The 16,360-nt window shown below is 44.0% G+C and overlaps 1 protein-coding gene across 2 annotated transcripts in view; it reads left to right on the forward strand.

The window, feature by feature from the left end:
- Positions 1-6,384: 6,384 nt before the first annotated feature.
- The window catches only part of Cdk19 (cyclin dependent kinase 19), a 135,888-nt gene continuing 125,912 nt past the window's right edge, over positions 6,385-16,360 (forward strand). The window contains exon 1 of one of the 2 annotated variants that reach the window (XM_052162997.1): positions 6,385-6,849. In XM_052162997.1, coding sequence (XP_052018957.1) covers positions 6,722-6,849 — 128 coding nt within the window. In that variant the 5' untranslated portion in view covers positions 6,385-6,721. The remainder of the gene's footprint in view (positions 6,850-16,360) is intronic. The other variant, XM_052162998.1, reaches the window with a different exon arrangement.

Consider the following 16,360-nt stretch of genomic DNA (forward strand, 5'->3'; position numbering starts at 1 on the left):
ATGGACTTTACTGATCTAGGCATCTCTTTTAAAGATTTATTTTATTGTTATATGTAAGTACACTGTAGCTGTCTTCAGACACACCAGAAGAGGGCTTCAGATCTCATTACAGACAGTTGTGAGCCACCATGTGGTTGCTGGGATTTGAACTCAGGACCTTTGAAAGAGCAGTCAGTGCTCTTAACCCCTGAGCCACCTCACCTCTAGGTATCTTTTGATTCAACCCATTGATGAACATTATTGGCGTCTTTAAGTAAAGTGACCGCTCAGTGGAACCTTTGCACCCACAGAACCGGGCCTGCCTTAGTATCCTTGGTATCCGAGATTTTATACAGCTGTTTTGGGTGCACATGGGACCTCCTACAGCAGGAAATGGGAGAGGAGAGTATTCACATTCTTCACACGACAGTGGAAAGGAGCTGTCACCAAAGCCTAACAGCCTAAATCCCTTCCCTAGGATCCACATGTTAGAAGGAAAGAATCAAATCTTGTAAGTCATCGTTGAATGCTTACACTTGTACAACACCCACACACTCACAGACACACAACAAATAAATGCAATAAAGCTTTTAAAAGACCGCATAATAATACTTAGCGAAAATGTCATCAGTGCTAGGTATAACAGATAGGGTCAATTTCTGCTTTTACACATAAGACTAAAAAAAAAAAAAAAAAAAAAAAAAACCTGTATTACATCACCTTGCAGGACATAACAGCACTGCCAGTTGGCCTCTATGGAAGCAGAGTCTTGAAATGGAGATGAACGTATTTAACAGTTTGGTACGAAGAGTTTTGGGAATGAACATCTCTGGGAGAGTAAAGAGGCAAAACTGGAGAAGTTAAGTCGGTCTGCAGCCGGGCAGTGGTGGCGCACGCCTGTAATCCCAGCACTCTGAGAGGCAGAGGCAGGCAGATTTCTGAGTTTGAGGCCAGCCTGGTCTACAGAGTGAGTTCCAGGACAGCCAGAGCTACACAGAGAAACCCTGTCTCGAAAAAACCAAATCCAAACAGCCAAAAAAAAAAAAAAAAAAGAAGTCAGTCTACAATGCTTTCTTGACTATAGCCCTGGGTACCTCACAGTGAGCTCTGAAAGTAAGATGACTCATTGGTTTTCCTAAAGTGAGGGAGCGGGGTGTGTGTGTGTGTGTCTATGTATGTGCAGTGTGTGTGTGGTATGTGTGTATGTGTGTGTCTATGTGTGGTAAGTATGTGTGTGTGTATGTGGTATGTGTGTGTGTGTATGTGGTATGTGTGTGTGGTGTATATTTGTGTGTGTGGTATGTATATGTGGTATGTGTGTGGCATGTGGTATGTGTGTATGTGTGCATATGTGGTGTGTGTGTGTGGTGTTTGTGTATGTATGTATGTATGGGGTATGTATGTGTACATGTGGTGTGTGTCTCTCTGTGTGTGGTCTGTGTGTATGTGTGGTGTGTCTATGTGTGTTGTGTGTGTGTATATATGTGTTATGGTTGTGTGTGTGTGTTGTGTATGTGTGTACATGTGTGTTGAGTGTGTGTATGTTTGTGTGTGTAGTATGTGTGTTGTGTGTATATGTCTTGGTGTGTGTGTATGTCTCTGTGTGTATGTGTTGTGTGTCTATGTCTGTGTGTTGTGTGAACATGAGCATACCATGGCACACGTGTGAGGGTTTGATAAGCACTCACTCCATGCCATTGGTCATGGAGGTCAGGAGACAGTTTGTGGGGTTTGGCATGCTCCTTCTACTATGTGGGTCCTAGGGATTGAACTTGGCATTAGGTTTGCCAGCAAGTCCCTTTGCAGGTCGAGCCATCTCAGCAGCCCAGGGCTCTGCATCTACCAGTGACGGGACAAGGCTGCTGCAGGGAGAGGGCACGAGCACAGACAGGGAACTCCTGAAGGCTGAGAGCTGAAAGCTGTTGCAGGCCTGAGTCTCAGGAACGACTTCGGGGATATAGACAGCCTCTTGTCCAGAAGACTGCCTGGAAGTCCATCAGGCCATATACCGCATGGGGTAGGAGTCAGAATAAGATTCCTGGACTGCATTGCTAAACCTGTGTGTGTGTGTGTGTGTGTGTGTGTGTGTGTAGGCTAGAGATAAACTTTTATTACATTAACTATTTAATCTACGTATTTTAAGCTTACAAGAGGACGACTTGTGGGAGTTGGTTTGGTTCTTGACTTCCACTATGTGGGTCCTGGATTCAGGTTGTTGGGTTTGGTGGCAACTGTCTTTCCCTTTCCAGCCTCATCTTGCTGGTCCACTTTTAAAAATTATTTTCTTAAGGAAAGGCTCTCTTCGTGTAGCTCCGGATGGCCTCAGTCTACTATGAAGACAAGTGTGGCCTTGGGCTCACAGAGATCTGGGTGCCTCTGCCTTCTAAGTCCTGTGGCTAAAGGGTTGGAACGTTGTGTGATGGTGCACAGGATGGAACCCAGGGCCTCAAGTGTGCTAAGCAAGCATTCTATCTCCAGTTTTACAATTTCTATTTATTCTCAGATATATCCTCATGCATACCTGGGTTTACCATGTAGTATTTTAGTTGTTCATGTGAAAAACAGGAGCAGCGGACTGCATTTTTAAAGGGGGTTCGAAGTTAAGGCTATGAGGGGTGCACACACCACTGTGTATCAAGAACAAGGGTATCAGTTACCTTTTCCATTGCTGGGACTAGAGTCCTGAAAAAAAGCTAAGGTCAGGAAGGAAGGAGTCTTTCTGGCTGATGGTTTGAGGGGACCCAGTGCTTCACGGTGGGGAAGGCAAGGCGGCTGCTCAGTGTTGACAATCAGGAAGGAGACAGACGTGCATGCCAGTGCTGAGGAGACTCTTCCCTTGTACACTTGGCCCAGAATCCCAGCCCGTGGATGGTGCCCGCTGCCCTTTCAGAGTGGGGTTCCTTCCTCGGTCAATCTTCCCTCTAAATACCTTCACCCAGATGTGCTGTCTGAATGCCCTAAGTACTTCACAATCCAATCAAGTTGACAGCTGAAATTAGTCACGCAACCACTGATCAAAAATCTTAGAGCTGGGCATGTCTTTAACCCCAGAAATCAGGAGGCAGAGACAGGCCTGCGAGTTTGGGGCCAGCCTGGTCTACACAGTGAGTTAGTTCCCAGACAGCCAGAGAGAAGAAACCAACAAAGTCTTCTTGGAGTTGGACGTGAAGCTCAGTAGTAGGATGTTTGCTTAAGACGCACAAGGTCCTAGGTTTGATCCATAGTGCTACAGCAGAAGAAAGAAAAAATAACCGATAGTCCAGCATCACACAGTGTATGATTCCTAAAACTGTATTTAGACCAATCTTCTTATTGGAAAGAAACACTGTGTCTGTTTTATTCCTTGCCAGCCCTTTGGTCAGTATGTCCTAACCAAATTCATACCTGTTTCCCCAAGTCTCGCTCCCAGTCCTGTAGTTTGTCCAAGGTTCTATCTCACTGATGAAATTCTAAACATTGAAGCCATGTCAGGACATCCCCTTCCCATGGACTCTGCATTTAACTAACCACCAAGTTCTGCTGAATTTGATTCCTAAACAGTTTCCAACACTCGCCTCGCCTCCATAATGAACACTGCTATTCCAAGAGTTGTGAGGTTTTGTTTTTGTGTATGTATTTATTTATTTGGTTTTTTTTGAGACAGGGTTTCTCTGTATAGCCTTGGCTGTCCTGGAACTCACTCTGTAGACCAGGCTGGCCTCGAACTCAGAAATCCACCTGCCTCTGCCTCCCAAGTACTGGGATTAAAGGCGTGCAGCGCCGCGGCCGGGCCTGACAAGCTTTTTAATGATGTATTACTTATAGAATAAAACAAAAAGCCAAGGAGCTCGCAGCCTCACAATTTGACACCTCCTGATTTGTTTGTCTTATCCTTTCCTTCTCTTGAGCTTAATCTTGCAATATTGAAACTGGTTGCTTACTCATAATGTATCGTGTTATGACAGGGGTGCAGGCTGTTGTGCCTGACAGCCTTATGCAGTCTGCTTTCTCACTTCTTCAAGGGGCTATTCATTCTCTACATCTTAGCTCAGTGGCTTCCTTCCGGAAGACTACCCACTCAGCCTAACAATCATCCTGCCCATTTTACCGCTGTGCCTTACAGTTCACATTATTTATTAATTTATTTTCAAGACAGGTTTTGTTGTGTAGTTAGTCCCGGTGTAGGCTGGTATTAAATTTAGAGATCTGTCTGCCTCTGGCTCCCAAGTGCTGGGATTAAAACCTAGTGCTGCGGGCATCGCTGCCACCTCCACCATTGCTATTGCCCGCCCCGCTGCCGCCGCCCCCGCCCCCGCCCCAACCAGTTCCGTTTTTAATGTGCCTGCATATTTATTTAGATCTACAATACTTAGTGAACTTAGATTCTTTCCTCTCTGTCCCTCCCCAACTCCTTTGTCTTTCCCTCACCTCTCTCTTTGTAGCTGAGGATGATCTTGAATTTCTGATTCTCCTGCCTTCACCTCTACCTACTGTTTGGGGGTCACAGGAGGGCGTGGTTTTATGCCCGAATTTATGTGGTGCTTAAGATTGAAGCCCCACGTTTGTGCATGCTACACAAGTACTACACCAAGTGAGCTGTAGTCTCAGCAGTAACTCGGATCCCTGACTGAAATAAAATCGTGACTTTCAGGATTTAAGGAAGTAACCCAGAATGGACTCTGGAAGGAAAAAGAACCACCCCAATCCAGTTTTACAAGAGTTTCTGAAAACCCAGCAGGTAATGTATATACTTAAAAAAATTATTGTTTACTCTCCTTATTGCTTCGGGTGGAATTGACCATGACTTCTTTGTTATCCCACTCAAGGTCCCATCTGAATCCTATCCTAGCAAGCCAGGTTTGCCTTTGTGTCTGAGCATGGGATGTGTGAGACATGCCATTATAGGGGAGGGAAAAATAACTTCCCTCTATACTTCTAAGTTGCTTGTTAGTCTGCAAGTTATTGGCATAAACCAGATTAGCAGCATTGTCTAGGCTGGCTCCAAAGTTCTGGGTTCAAGAGATTCTTCTTGACTCTGCCAAGAGCAGCAGTGACTACAAGTGTGTGTCACCATGCCTGGTCTAAGAGACCAAGGTTAATTACAGATGTCCACATGGGAGTCCTACACAATGAAATAGAAAGGCCTGGTGACTGAAGCTCATGACGTACAGAAAGGAACGAGAATTGGAAGTTCTAGTAGGTAGTGGAGACAAATGAAGGCGAGGGACGGAAATAAGGGAGAATAACAAGTCGATTCTTTGTTTAGATGGCCTCCCCAGCAATAATGTTGTCTGCGAATAACTAAGCTGCCTTTCTGACAGATACCTTATTAAATTTCCCTTGCAAATTTAATCTTGTTACAAAAATGCTGCCTTTTATTTTAGGTAGTGGAAGGGAGCCGAAACGTGCATGTTGGATGTCGGATGATTCTCAATTTCTTTTCGTTTACAAGCAATATGCAGAGTGACACATTTTTAGTAAGGCACTTTCTGGTTCTTACAGTCCCACTTTGAGGTGATGGGTTCTGAGTTTCAGACACCATAACGAATCAACGTCATGAGTAAGATAAATACCTTAAACCCTTAGGTGAGCCTCGCCATTATGCACAGACTGTAAAAAACGCTTTAGAGCCCAGCAAAAATGATTGTTTTTTAAAATGCTGCATTTTTGCAATCTTCCAGGCGCTTTAATTGTTCTCAGACAGATGGTTAAAGCTCGGCTACCGCACCCGCATATGCTAGGATAAAACCGACTAGAGCGCCAAGAAAAATATGATTGGCTATGAGCCCTAGAAGTTACACGGTTTCCCTAGCAAGAGCTGTGAAACCGCTGAATGTTCAGGTTTTGAAATAGGGTTTTTGCATCGTAAAGAAAGAAGATTAACCTATCAGGAAGAACCGAGCACATTCAATTACCAATCAAGAACGGGAAAAAAGCCAAAGCCGGAGATACCCAGGCTCTAAAGAAGACGTCACTCTTCAGTTTCTGCCAATAAGCCGAGGCAAGGGGCGGGGCAACAAGAGGATCAATTGCCCAAGAAAACAAACAATGTGTAGTACAACTGTCTGAACCTTAGTCCTAAGCTCCGGATGCTCCGGAATGAGCTCCTGAGCAAGGCTCTGGTGAGGTGCTTCCCGCTCTTCTAGCCTAATGACAGTCAGAGCCGGGTATCTCCTTCCCACCTCAGCAAAGGCTTCCTTCCCGCCAGCTCCCACAGGCTCGCAAAAAGCCCGCTGCAACTTTGCTCTACAGTTTACAGGAATAGCGAGTCGTTGGCTACCTGAGGGGGTGGGGCGGCGGGAGTGCGCAGGCGTACACGCCTTGTGGAGGCGTGGCCGAAAAGGCCCACGGAACTCTGGGAATTGTATTCCTCGCGCCCGAGGTGGTAGCACAACTCACGAGCCCTCTTGAACTACATTTTCCAGGATCGCTCGCGACCTTGGGGCGGGCCGCTTGGTTCTTTAATGAGTTCGAGAAAGCCGCGGCGCGGCCCACCAGGTTCCAAAACAAGGAAATGAAGGGAGGAGGCGGGACTGTGGGTGCCTGGGGGAGCCGCCGCCGCCGCCGCGGAGGAGGAGGAGGCGGAGGAGGTGGCTGCCGCGGCCGCCGAGGAGTCCCTTGCTGAAGGCGGACCGCGGAGCGGCGGGTGGCGCGCGCGCGCCCGAGCGACGGCTGTTGGAGAAGTGGAGCAGCGGCGGCGGCGGAGGAGGGACTGAGTGGCGGCGGCCCCCGCGTCCCGGTTTCTCTATGGGGGAAGCAGACAATGGATTATGATTTCAAGGCGAAGCTGGCGGCGGAGCGGGAGCGGGTGGAGGATCTGTTTGAGTACGAAGGGTGCAAAGTGGGACGCGGCACCTACGGGCACGTCTACAAGGCGAGGCGGAAAGATGGGTAAGAGCGCGGGCGGCGAGTGGGCTCGTCCGGTCCCCTCCGCAGCGGAGCCCCGGAGGGCTGGGTGGGTCGAAGCCCACGGGACGAGGCGGCGTGGGTCGCAGAGCGGCGTCCCGGGGCCAACTCCGAGGCGCTGGAGCTGCCGCCCCCCGCTGGCCGGTCGCGCCCCTCGAAGTCGCACAGCGCAGCCCCGTCGGGGGCGTCGGTCCCTCCAGGAGTTGCGGCTGCGTGCTTAATAGCGGGCGGCGGGACCCGGCGGAGACCGCGCCTGGAGGTGGAGTTTAGGGGTCTGGTCCCGGGGGACCCTCCGGAGGGCTTAGCTGAGGAGTTACCGGTTTGGCCCTGTGCTGGTGACGGTCATGGTGGAACTTCCAATCGGCGCAGCGCCTTCTCGGGGCGGCGGTTTGAAAGCTCGCGGGGGCGCCTCCCGTCTAGTGGCCCAGCGCTTGGGATCCTGGCTGGCCCCTCGTGTCTGACTCCCTTGCCAACCCAGTCTGCATCCCTGTTGTTTACCTGGGGACTTCCCGATCTTGCTTCCGATTCCCACATTTTAATATTCTGAATTCAGCCCTCTGAAGGCGGACCCTGGGAAGAGATTAATTGTATATTACAAGCTTTAAGTGTCCTCTGGTTGCTTATCTTTCCTACCTCTTGGTTATCTTTGGTCTCTCCCCCTTACCAAGCCCTTTTTAAGATAGGATCTCAGTGCACCCTGGTTGGCCTGGAACTCAGAGATCTGCCTGCCTCTGCTTCTCAAGTACTATCTTAAAGGGCGTTTGCCACCACACCTGGTCCATTTCTCTTTTCTTCAGGAAGAAATCTTGAGTATTCTTATCCTCCAGTTCTCATCTTCTGTTAAATGGCTGTAAGCTTTGGCAGTGTTTATCGAGAACAGAAAACGGAGTGACCGGCGTGGGCCTGGACCACCGTTTTCTTAGTTGAGGATTTATAGGAATCTCTTAGGAAGTCGTTATGGATCTTTATATCAGTAAAGACAAGATGGATAACGCCTCGAGAATGTCTCCTTCGGGCCGGAGGGCAGACCGACTTCTAAGAGCTGGCCAGCTGGCCAGGTGGAACCAAACTTCGGGCCTGGGAATGTTGGGTTTAAAGCCAGTTGTCATTCTGGAAGGAATTCCTTTCCCTTAGGTTCTGTAACTTAGACTAAAACGACTGTCAGACTATACAGAAGGGAGACTGTGGTTGTGTTGGAGCAGTTTTAAAAAGCAGATTATCACCACACCTCAGACTTAAAGTGCTTCTTGGGGCTTCTTCACACTACTGTGAATTGATATAGTTGGTGAGGAACTCCAGCATCAAAGTAAGCAGTGCATGTGCTACTTTTTTTTTTTATTTTTATTTTTATTTTTATTTATTTATTTATTTATTTATTTATTTATTTATTTATTTATTTATTTTGGTTTTTTGGAGACAGGGTTTCTCTGTATAGCCCTGGCTGTCCTGGAACTCACTCGGTAGACCAGGCTAGCCTCGAACTCAGAAATCCGCCTGCCTCTGCCTCCCAGAGTACTGGGATTACAGGCGTGCGCCACCACCGCCCGTCTCATGTGCTACTTTTATAAGACGAGAACCAGAACACAATCATACGAAGTGGAAAATTACAAGTAGTGTCCAGGTTTCAAGGTAATGATGGTTAATTGCTACTGTAGGTAGTACTGTATAGGCAAAGCTACTTGGTTGTCTTGAGTTGTTTCTTTTAATTACCACGTGTCCTCGAGTGCACACCTGGGCTATAGGGTACTGTAACTGACTTACACTTTGTTTTTAGAATATCCCTATTGGTTAAATTGGTATTCCAGTGGGAATCTTCACAGGGATGTTTGGGGAAAGCAAATCCAGTGCTGTTATTTGGATATTGTTGTTACATTGTTTAGCTGAATTTTCCTTTATCCCCCCAGAGACAGTGCTTTGTTATACACTTAATCTAGAATTAAAAAAAAACAACCTTTTAATTAAAAGTATCTTAAAATATTTTATTTGTCCTGAAACTTTGAGAAAAGTTAATTCTGCTTCTGAGTTGTACAGAATGGTTGGGATTACAACAGAAACTTCTTGCTTCTACTTACTTTTCAGTATGTCTCTATAATAAGGCTATTGATTAAAATACACTTATTCTTTGAGTGAAATTGGTAAAGCAGAATACATAAAATGAAAGGTCAGTTTTTGTATTTTCAAAGTAGAATTAAAACAAAACAAAAAAAACCCAAAACACTTAGACCTAGAGGCAGGCATAGGTGGATTTCTGAGTTCCAGGCCATTCTGGTCTATGGAGCTCCAGGCCAGCCATGGCTACACAAAGAATCCCTGTTTCAAACAACAACAACAACAACAAACCAACAAAACAAAACCAACCAAAAAAACCCCACTTAGAATATGAAAAAAATATTTTTAGACCATTATATCATATGTTCAGACCACTATATCACATGTAAAACCATGATAAGATTTATTTATTTATTTACTTTCTTGGGTTAAGGGTCTGGTTTGTATTCCTGGCTTTACACTAGACACTCAGTCTCGTGTGATTAGATAGTGGGACTAGTTTTATGTTCATCATTAGTCAGCAATTTGAAACAACAGAAGGTTTTCGTGGTAGTTCTCAATTGTGATACAGATTTGGATAGTAAAGGTTTTTATCCTCTGGTCATTCTAAATTACAGTTCCCCTCTTTTTACGTTTTATTTTGGTAAGTTCGGGGAAATGAGTGGTGTGATGCTATTTTAGGGAGCAAGAGAGATGAGGGCCAGCTAGAGAGAGAGAATTCTAGCGTGTATAATACTATTGCATATACATGCATACATACATGTGTATGCACACACACATAAATGTACACTAACATAGATAAAAATTGTTAGAACTTTAGAATAACATTGGAAGAAATAACTCTCAGTAGGAAAACCTTTGCTTGTGCCTTAGTGATAGCTTACAGATTGTTCCTTCAAAATGAGATTTTCAAATGAGATTCAAAATAGGCTATGCCATGCAGTGTGAATTTATAGCAGGCTAGAAATGTAAGGGCGTCTGAGTTTTTCACCTTTATATATTTAATTGGCGCATTAAAGCTTTTCATACACAGTGGTACTTAGTGATGTCTTGATCCTTGTGTACATTGTGTACTGTTTCAATCAGGGTAAATGTCTCCTCTAACACTTAGCATTTCATTGTGTTGAAACATTGGAAATTTTGTATCTAGCTTACTTGCCATGTTGAATATTTGATTATATACAATTTCTTGCTGTTCAACATGGCACCATGGCTTATTTCTCCCAGTTTTTTTCCTTAATAAAAATGTTTCTCATTAATTTTTCATTTGGAAGGAAAAGTATCGATTCCCTATAAAAAGCAGTCAGGCTCGCCCCCTCAAGATGGCACTCCTAGGGAGAGCATGCTGCCAGGCGGGAGGCTTGAGTTAGCCCCGGGGATCCTCATGGTGGGAGGAGAGACCTATTCCCACAGAATTGTCCTCTGACTTCCACACCTGTGACATGTGGGTGCTCTTTCCCCCAGGCATTCAAAGGAAATAAATGCCAAAAAAAAAAATCTAGCTTTAAAATTAATTACCTACAATTTACTTATTAGAAATACTACATGTGGGCCAAGGAGTGTCCATGGAGGCAAGGATCTTTTCTGCCTTCATATACATCCGCAGGGTTGAATTGAAGTCACCATGCTGGTGTTATCACATGGGTGCCTTCACCTGCTGAGCCATTTTGTTGGCCCAAATTTACGTACTGGTGCTGGGGTCCAATATAGGGCCTTGGGAATACTGCGTGTGGGATCTGCCACTGAGCTATTTCTCCAGCTCTAGGATATCTTAGAATTTTTCAGCGTGAGTAAGAGTTCCTAAGATTTTTCTTTAGTAGTAAAAAGTTCCACACTACAGGGATATAGCTTAGCTGGAAGAACTCTTGCCTAGCACATGGAGGCTCTGGGTTCTACACTGTATAAACCGTATAAACTGGACTTGGCATAATACCAGTGCTTGGGAAACCAGCGCCAGGAGAATCAGAGGGTCAAGGCTGTAGTTGGCTGTATTTGAGTTCCATCCAGCCTAGGGCACGTGAGACCCTGTTTCAAAACAAAGTCGGGCATAAAACTTTATAGTGACAATTCTGATGTCAGTATCTTTCTAGTTAGGAACACTTAATTATGACTGATAAAAGAATATTGTTAAATTCTTTTCATTAAAAGGGTCATAAAACCTGCTCCTATGGCATAGGATTATATGTCAAAACTTGTCTAAAGTGAATTGGATTTCCAAGACTATCTGAAAACAAAAACTTGCTTTGTATGGCTGTCTTTGAAAGGTGCTTGGTGATCAAAAGTGGAAGGGGCTGCTAGAGTTCTGAGGAGTTTCAGTTTTGTCTTAGGTTTCAGGTGAGGACTGGGGTACGTACCCAAGTTTTAATGTTTCACGAAGTCCTTTACAAGTCGATGTAACTACATGTACATACACACAGACAGACAGGTACAGTAGCATCTGTTGTTTTTAATGGCGTTTCCACAATTGGTTTATAGATTATCATGTTCACATTTTGATTGGTGGCTTTTGGAGATTTAGGTAGTTAGCTCTGTGAGAATAAATGGTATTTTCACACTGTCAAGAGCTTTAGATCATCTAGCTCCAGTGCCTCTTACACAGGGGGAGTGCAGGAGAGCTCAGGGCTCCAAGAAATTGGGTTTTGTTTTTGTTTGTTTGTTTGGTTGGTTTTTCCAGTCTAAGAGGTTGTTAACTCACGATCATACACAACTTAGGAAGCCTGAAGTCCAGACACGACTCCTGTATTTTGTCATGCATTTTCCTTCCTAATGAGAGGAAAGCAAAAACAGCCATTTTGCCTCTACCTTTGGTAATTTTATTCTAAACACTTCTTTCATGCAAACAAAACAAAACAACAGCCAACCAAACAAAAAAGCAAAAACAAAAACAAAACCCCCAAACCGCCCGTATCAGCAATATGGGGAAAAACTACAGGAAGAGACCATTTAAAAAAGGGGTGCAGAGGAGGAGGTGTTTGGGGTAAAATTGGTAGCTTGCCCAAGGCTGGGGAGTGAGTCCCCAGAGCAGCAGAACTGAAGAGTGTGTGCTTGAATAGCTGCTTATCTTCCTGCCCTACCCTGGTCCCCTGTGTCACCACTGTAGCCTCTCTCTGACTCCCTCAGCTGCAGAACTGGTGTCACTTTTGGTCTTCTTTCTCTGTAGACTAAGATCCACGTTGCTGCTGTTGTTGCTTTTTCTGAAAATAAAGTCAGATATATTTTGTTTAGGAAAGTTATACATTTGTTCTTATGTCTAACAGGATTAGATCTACCCTGAAGTCCCTTAATTTGACCTCAGAAGACATTCGCAGTCAGATCCTCACCAGTTTTTTTTCTTGCAGTACATTGAATGGATTTACTTTTGTAGCGCTGAACTACGTTTCGTGTCTGACTTCCGTGTCTTACCTCGGATGGTGTCGCTGATGGTCCTCTCCCCCCAGTTTCCGTATCCTTACACATCTGGCCACCTCTTGTTCAGATTTCAGACCCAGCTCTATTTGCTTTCTGCCAGAAGTCTGCCTAGTGATTCAGTGGACTCCGCTGTGCCTCTGTTCCTCCTTACATACTTTCCTATACTTTCACTATAAAAGATGTTACAATCTTTCAAAGTTGTTAGCTTCATTATCGAGAGTACACGGTTGGGCACACAATCAAAAACTATGTTGAGCTGTATGTAGTGGTACATACTTGACCCAGCACTCAGGAGGCAGAGGAACGAGAAACACTCTAGCCTGGGCTACATGAGACCCTAGTGGAAACAAACCCAAATTGTTGAATTTTAAAAATTCTATAAAGTGGTAAACATGCTTAAACATGCTTTTGTGACCTTAAGAACAAATTGAAAACACACACACACACACACACACACACACACACACAAACTTATGTGCAGATCAGAGACTCACAGAGAAGCCTGTCTTTGGTCTTCTGTGTGCTGGGATTAAAGGTATGTGCCACTCATCCAGCGTGGAGTTTTGAAATGGTGGTGTTCTAGGAGATAGGTGATGTGATCTATTTCTGTAGGACTAACCTAAACTTGAACTTGTGATCTCTCCACTTTGCCCTTCCATGCTAGCATCACGGGCACAAGCCCCGCACCTGGTTGTAGAGGTCAGAGCCAAGGCTGTGCAGGTGAGGCGGGTGAGGGAGCTACTTTGCCGGATTCCTGGCTCTAGCACCAGTCAGTCTTCCTCCATCTGTGTGTGTGGTACTTTTTTTTTTTTTCTAAGAAGTTACACGTTTAATTGCCTCTTTCATTTTGAGGCAAAAGGCTTGCTCTGTAGCCCAGGCTGGTCTCAAACTCCCCATCCTCCTTGTTGCAGACTCCAGAGTGCCAGGCATGCAGGTGCATACTGCCTTACCTTACAGTTTCTTTTAATAGACGTTGATAAGGAGCTGAGTTCTTTTGGAAAAGTAAGCATTTTTCCTAGCGTGTGAATTCTTCTGTGCTTTTAATAGCTGTTTCCTAGCCATGCTTAGAAGACGTCAGACTCCTGTATTTTAGGAATTCTTCCTTGATATTACAGATTTATGATTAAAAAGGTATTTTTAGCATTTAGTAATTGAAGTGAACGGTGGCTTATATTTAATTAGCTTATTTTTGCAATATAAACTTTCTAAAGCTTCATTTTCGAGGCCTAAGGGAGCTAGTTTCTCAGTGACTTCATAGAAGCATTAGTCCCGAGACTGGACTTTTTAGGCTTGTGCAGCCGTCTCAGCTGTGCTCCTTTACAGCTGAGTCTCAGCAGATGGGTAGTGAGCACCAGGGTTTGCAGAACGGTGTAAAAGGAGCCATGCCACGGTTTGAAATGAATTGAAGGTAGTTACTTTTCAAAAATATTTTGTGGGCTGGTAGATGGTTTAGCAGTAAGAGCACTCTGCTACTCCTTCAGAGGGCACAGGTTTCATTCCCAGCACCCACTTGGTGGCTCACTGTCCTCTGTAACCCCAGTTCCATGGTGCCCTGTGAACGCTTTTGGTCTTCATGGGCATCATGCAAGAAAACATACATACATACATACATACATACATACATACATACATGTAGGCAAAACACTCATACACAAAAAATAAAAATAAATCTTAAAGTATCCTGTAAAATGAAGAATGTGTTTAGTTAATAATTTTTTTTTTTTTTTTTTTTTTGGTTTTTCGTTGAGACAAGGTTTTTCTGTATAGTCCTGGCTGTCCTGGAACTCACTCCATAGACCAGGCTGGCCTCGAACTCAGAAATCTGCCTGCCTCTGCCTCCCAAGTGCTGGGATTAAAGGCCTGTGCCACCACCGCCCAGCTAGATGGGCTTTCTTGTGTGTATATCAAGCATGCCGTTTGATATGATAGATGCTGTGGTCTGCATAGTTCTCTTTTTAAACTTTTACAACTTGAAGACTGATCTTTGCATATCCTACGTACAGACATGTCTTAATAGTTTTCTATTTTATTGACATGTAATTTAACTATCCTTGATGGAACTTTAGGTTTGTTCTGTTTTTTTGCCTGTAGTAACACTAGTGAATATCCCAGTAAGTGCAATATTAATATGTAAATTAAAATTTTAGAAACTCTTTACCTTTGGAAGTAGTGACTTGAAATTGTTGGCTAACACTATGATATTCAAGACACACATCTAAACCATGGAGATTAAGAAGCAGCTTTTGAGATAATGTTAAAGATAATGAATTATTTGTTTGCTGCAGGACATGCAAGTTGCTTTCAGATACTGTTCTAGTAATACAGTTTTAACTAGGATGAATTTAAAATGCAGTGTATATCAGTGTAGATGAAGGCAGTGTTTCTGCTTTGTCACTTTTGGGGACTTGATATCCTGGATAAGAGGTTAATATCTGACATTAAATGGTGAACTTGTTTTTTGAAAAATGCTCAGGATAGTGTAGTCAAGGTTAAAAGTCAGTATAGACTATTTTAAGTTAATACAGTTTGAAGATTTCTTGGTGCTATCATTAGAGTATTTAGATCTTTTTTGAATATTTGGATATTAAAAATTGAGTTTTGCTCAGTGTGGCAAATAACTTTAATCCAGCAGTGGAGCATAGAGACAGGCAGATCTCTGTGAATCTACCCCAGTCTGCATAGCAAGTTCCAGGCCAGCCAAAGCTACATAGTGAGACCTTGTGTCAAAAACAAACAAAACCCTTCCAAACCAAGAATTACTGCAAGTCAGTGTTTGTAAAGGATGAACTTGTTATTGTGTTATGTAGCTGGACAATGTTAGTACTTCCTTTTGGTTCTAAAAAAAAGTGACAAATATTATTTTTAGAGTGCATTTTAAATTTAAGTAACTAACTCAGCCATTTTTTAAAAATAGCATTTTTGGGTCTGGAACCAGGCAGAGTTAGCCAGTGAAGCTATTTTAAACATTTTGTCCATGTATAAATAGCTGAACGTCCAACACTTCCTGTAGTAGCTGTTGGAGCAGGCACTGTGCAGGATAAAAGGGGGGGGGAGAGAGAGAGAGAGAGAGAGAGCGAGCGAGCAGGATGCAATTCAGGGTGCAAGTGCGTAGCCATAATTTTTTTAAATTGAAGTTTGGGTTCTGCAGGAGTGAGTGATAGATCACAGAAATAAAAAGCCTTTAGAATCATTAGATAATTGGTATCCTCAAAATGTCTTTAATTTCAAATATAAGAAGTCCTCTCTTGTGTTGGGGATCAAAAACTATAGTAAGTCTTACTACAAGGAAAGCACAGCTTCCTTGCCAAGACATTAAACTGTATTTTCTACATAAACATAGAAAAGGAAACAGTAGTTTATGATAAATTACTGTGCCTCAGCAACAGCTTTTTGTCTGTTTACTATATGCCTGTACATTGTGGATTTACCACAACCCTCGGTTGCATGGGGGGGAGTTTGTCACCTAGGTTATTTAGGTGTGATGTTGTACAGCCTCAAGATATTTTGACAGCCCGCAGGTTCATAAAGCTTTTCAAAAGAAAGTCATTTGTAAAAACATTGGGATTCGAGGTCATCCTCAGCTCCAAAGAGAGGTTTGGAGAGAGGGAGTTGGGAGGAAGAAAGGAAAGAATCTAAGTTCTATAAGCATTCTAGATCTACACGAACAAATATACAAGCCAGTTACAGATGGACTAGTCAGGAAGTGGTGGGGCGCGCCTTTAAGCCCAGCCCTGCGGAGGCAGGTAGATCTCTGAGAAACTCACTCTGTAGACCACTCTGGCGAGTGAGTTTTAGGATAGCCTGAGCTACACAAAGAAACCCTGTCTCAAAACAACAACAACAACAAACAAAACAAAACAAAAAAGGAAACTTAAAAGCATTGGCTTTCCTCAGTGTTTTAAGTCCCCTTTAAAGACACAGTTCACAGTAACCACACTGCAGCAGGTCGGGAATGCTGGCCAAGTCCGTGAGCTCTTGGCACAGGGCCTGAGGTTCTGGGTTTAGTTCCCAGCCCTGTAAGAAAGAAAAATTTTTACAG

This window comes from Apodemus sylvaticus, chromosome 19, assembly GCF_947179515.1.
Source record: "Apodemus sylvaticus chromosome 19, mApoSyl1.1, whole genome shotgun sequence".
Classification (NCBI taxonomy): Eukaryota; Metazoa; Chordata; class Mammalia; order Rodentia; family Muridae; genus Apodemus; species Apodemus sylvaticus.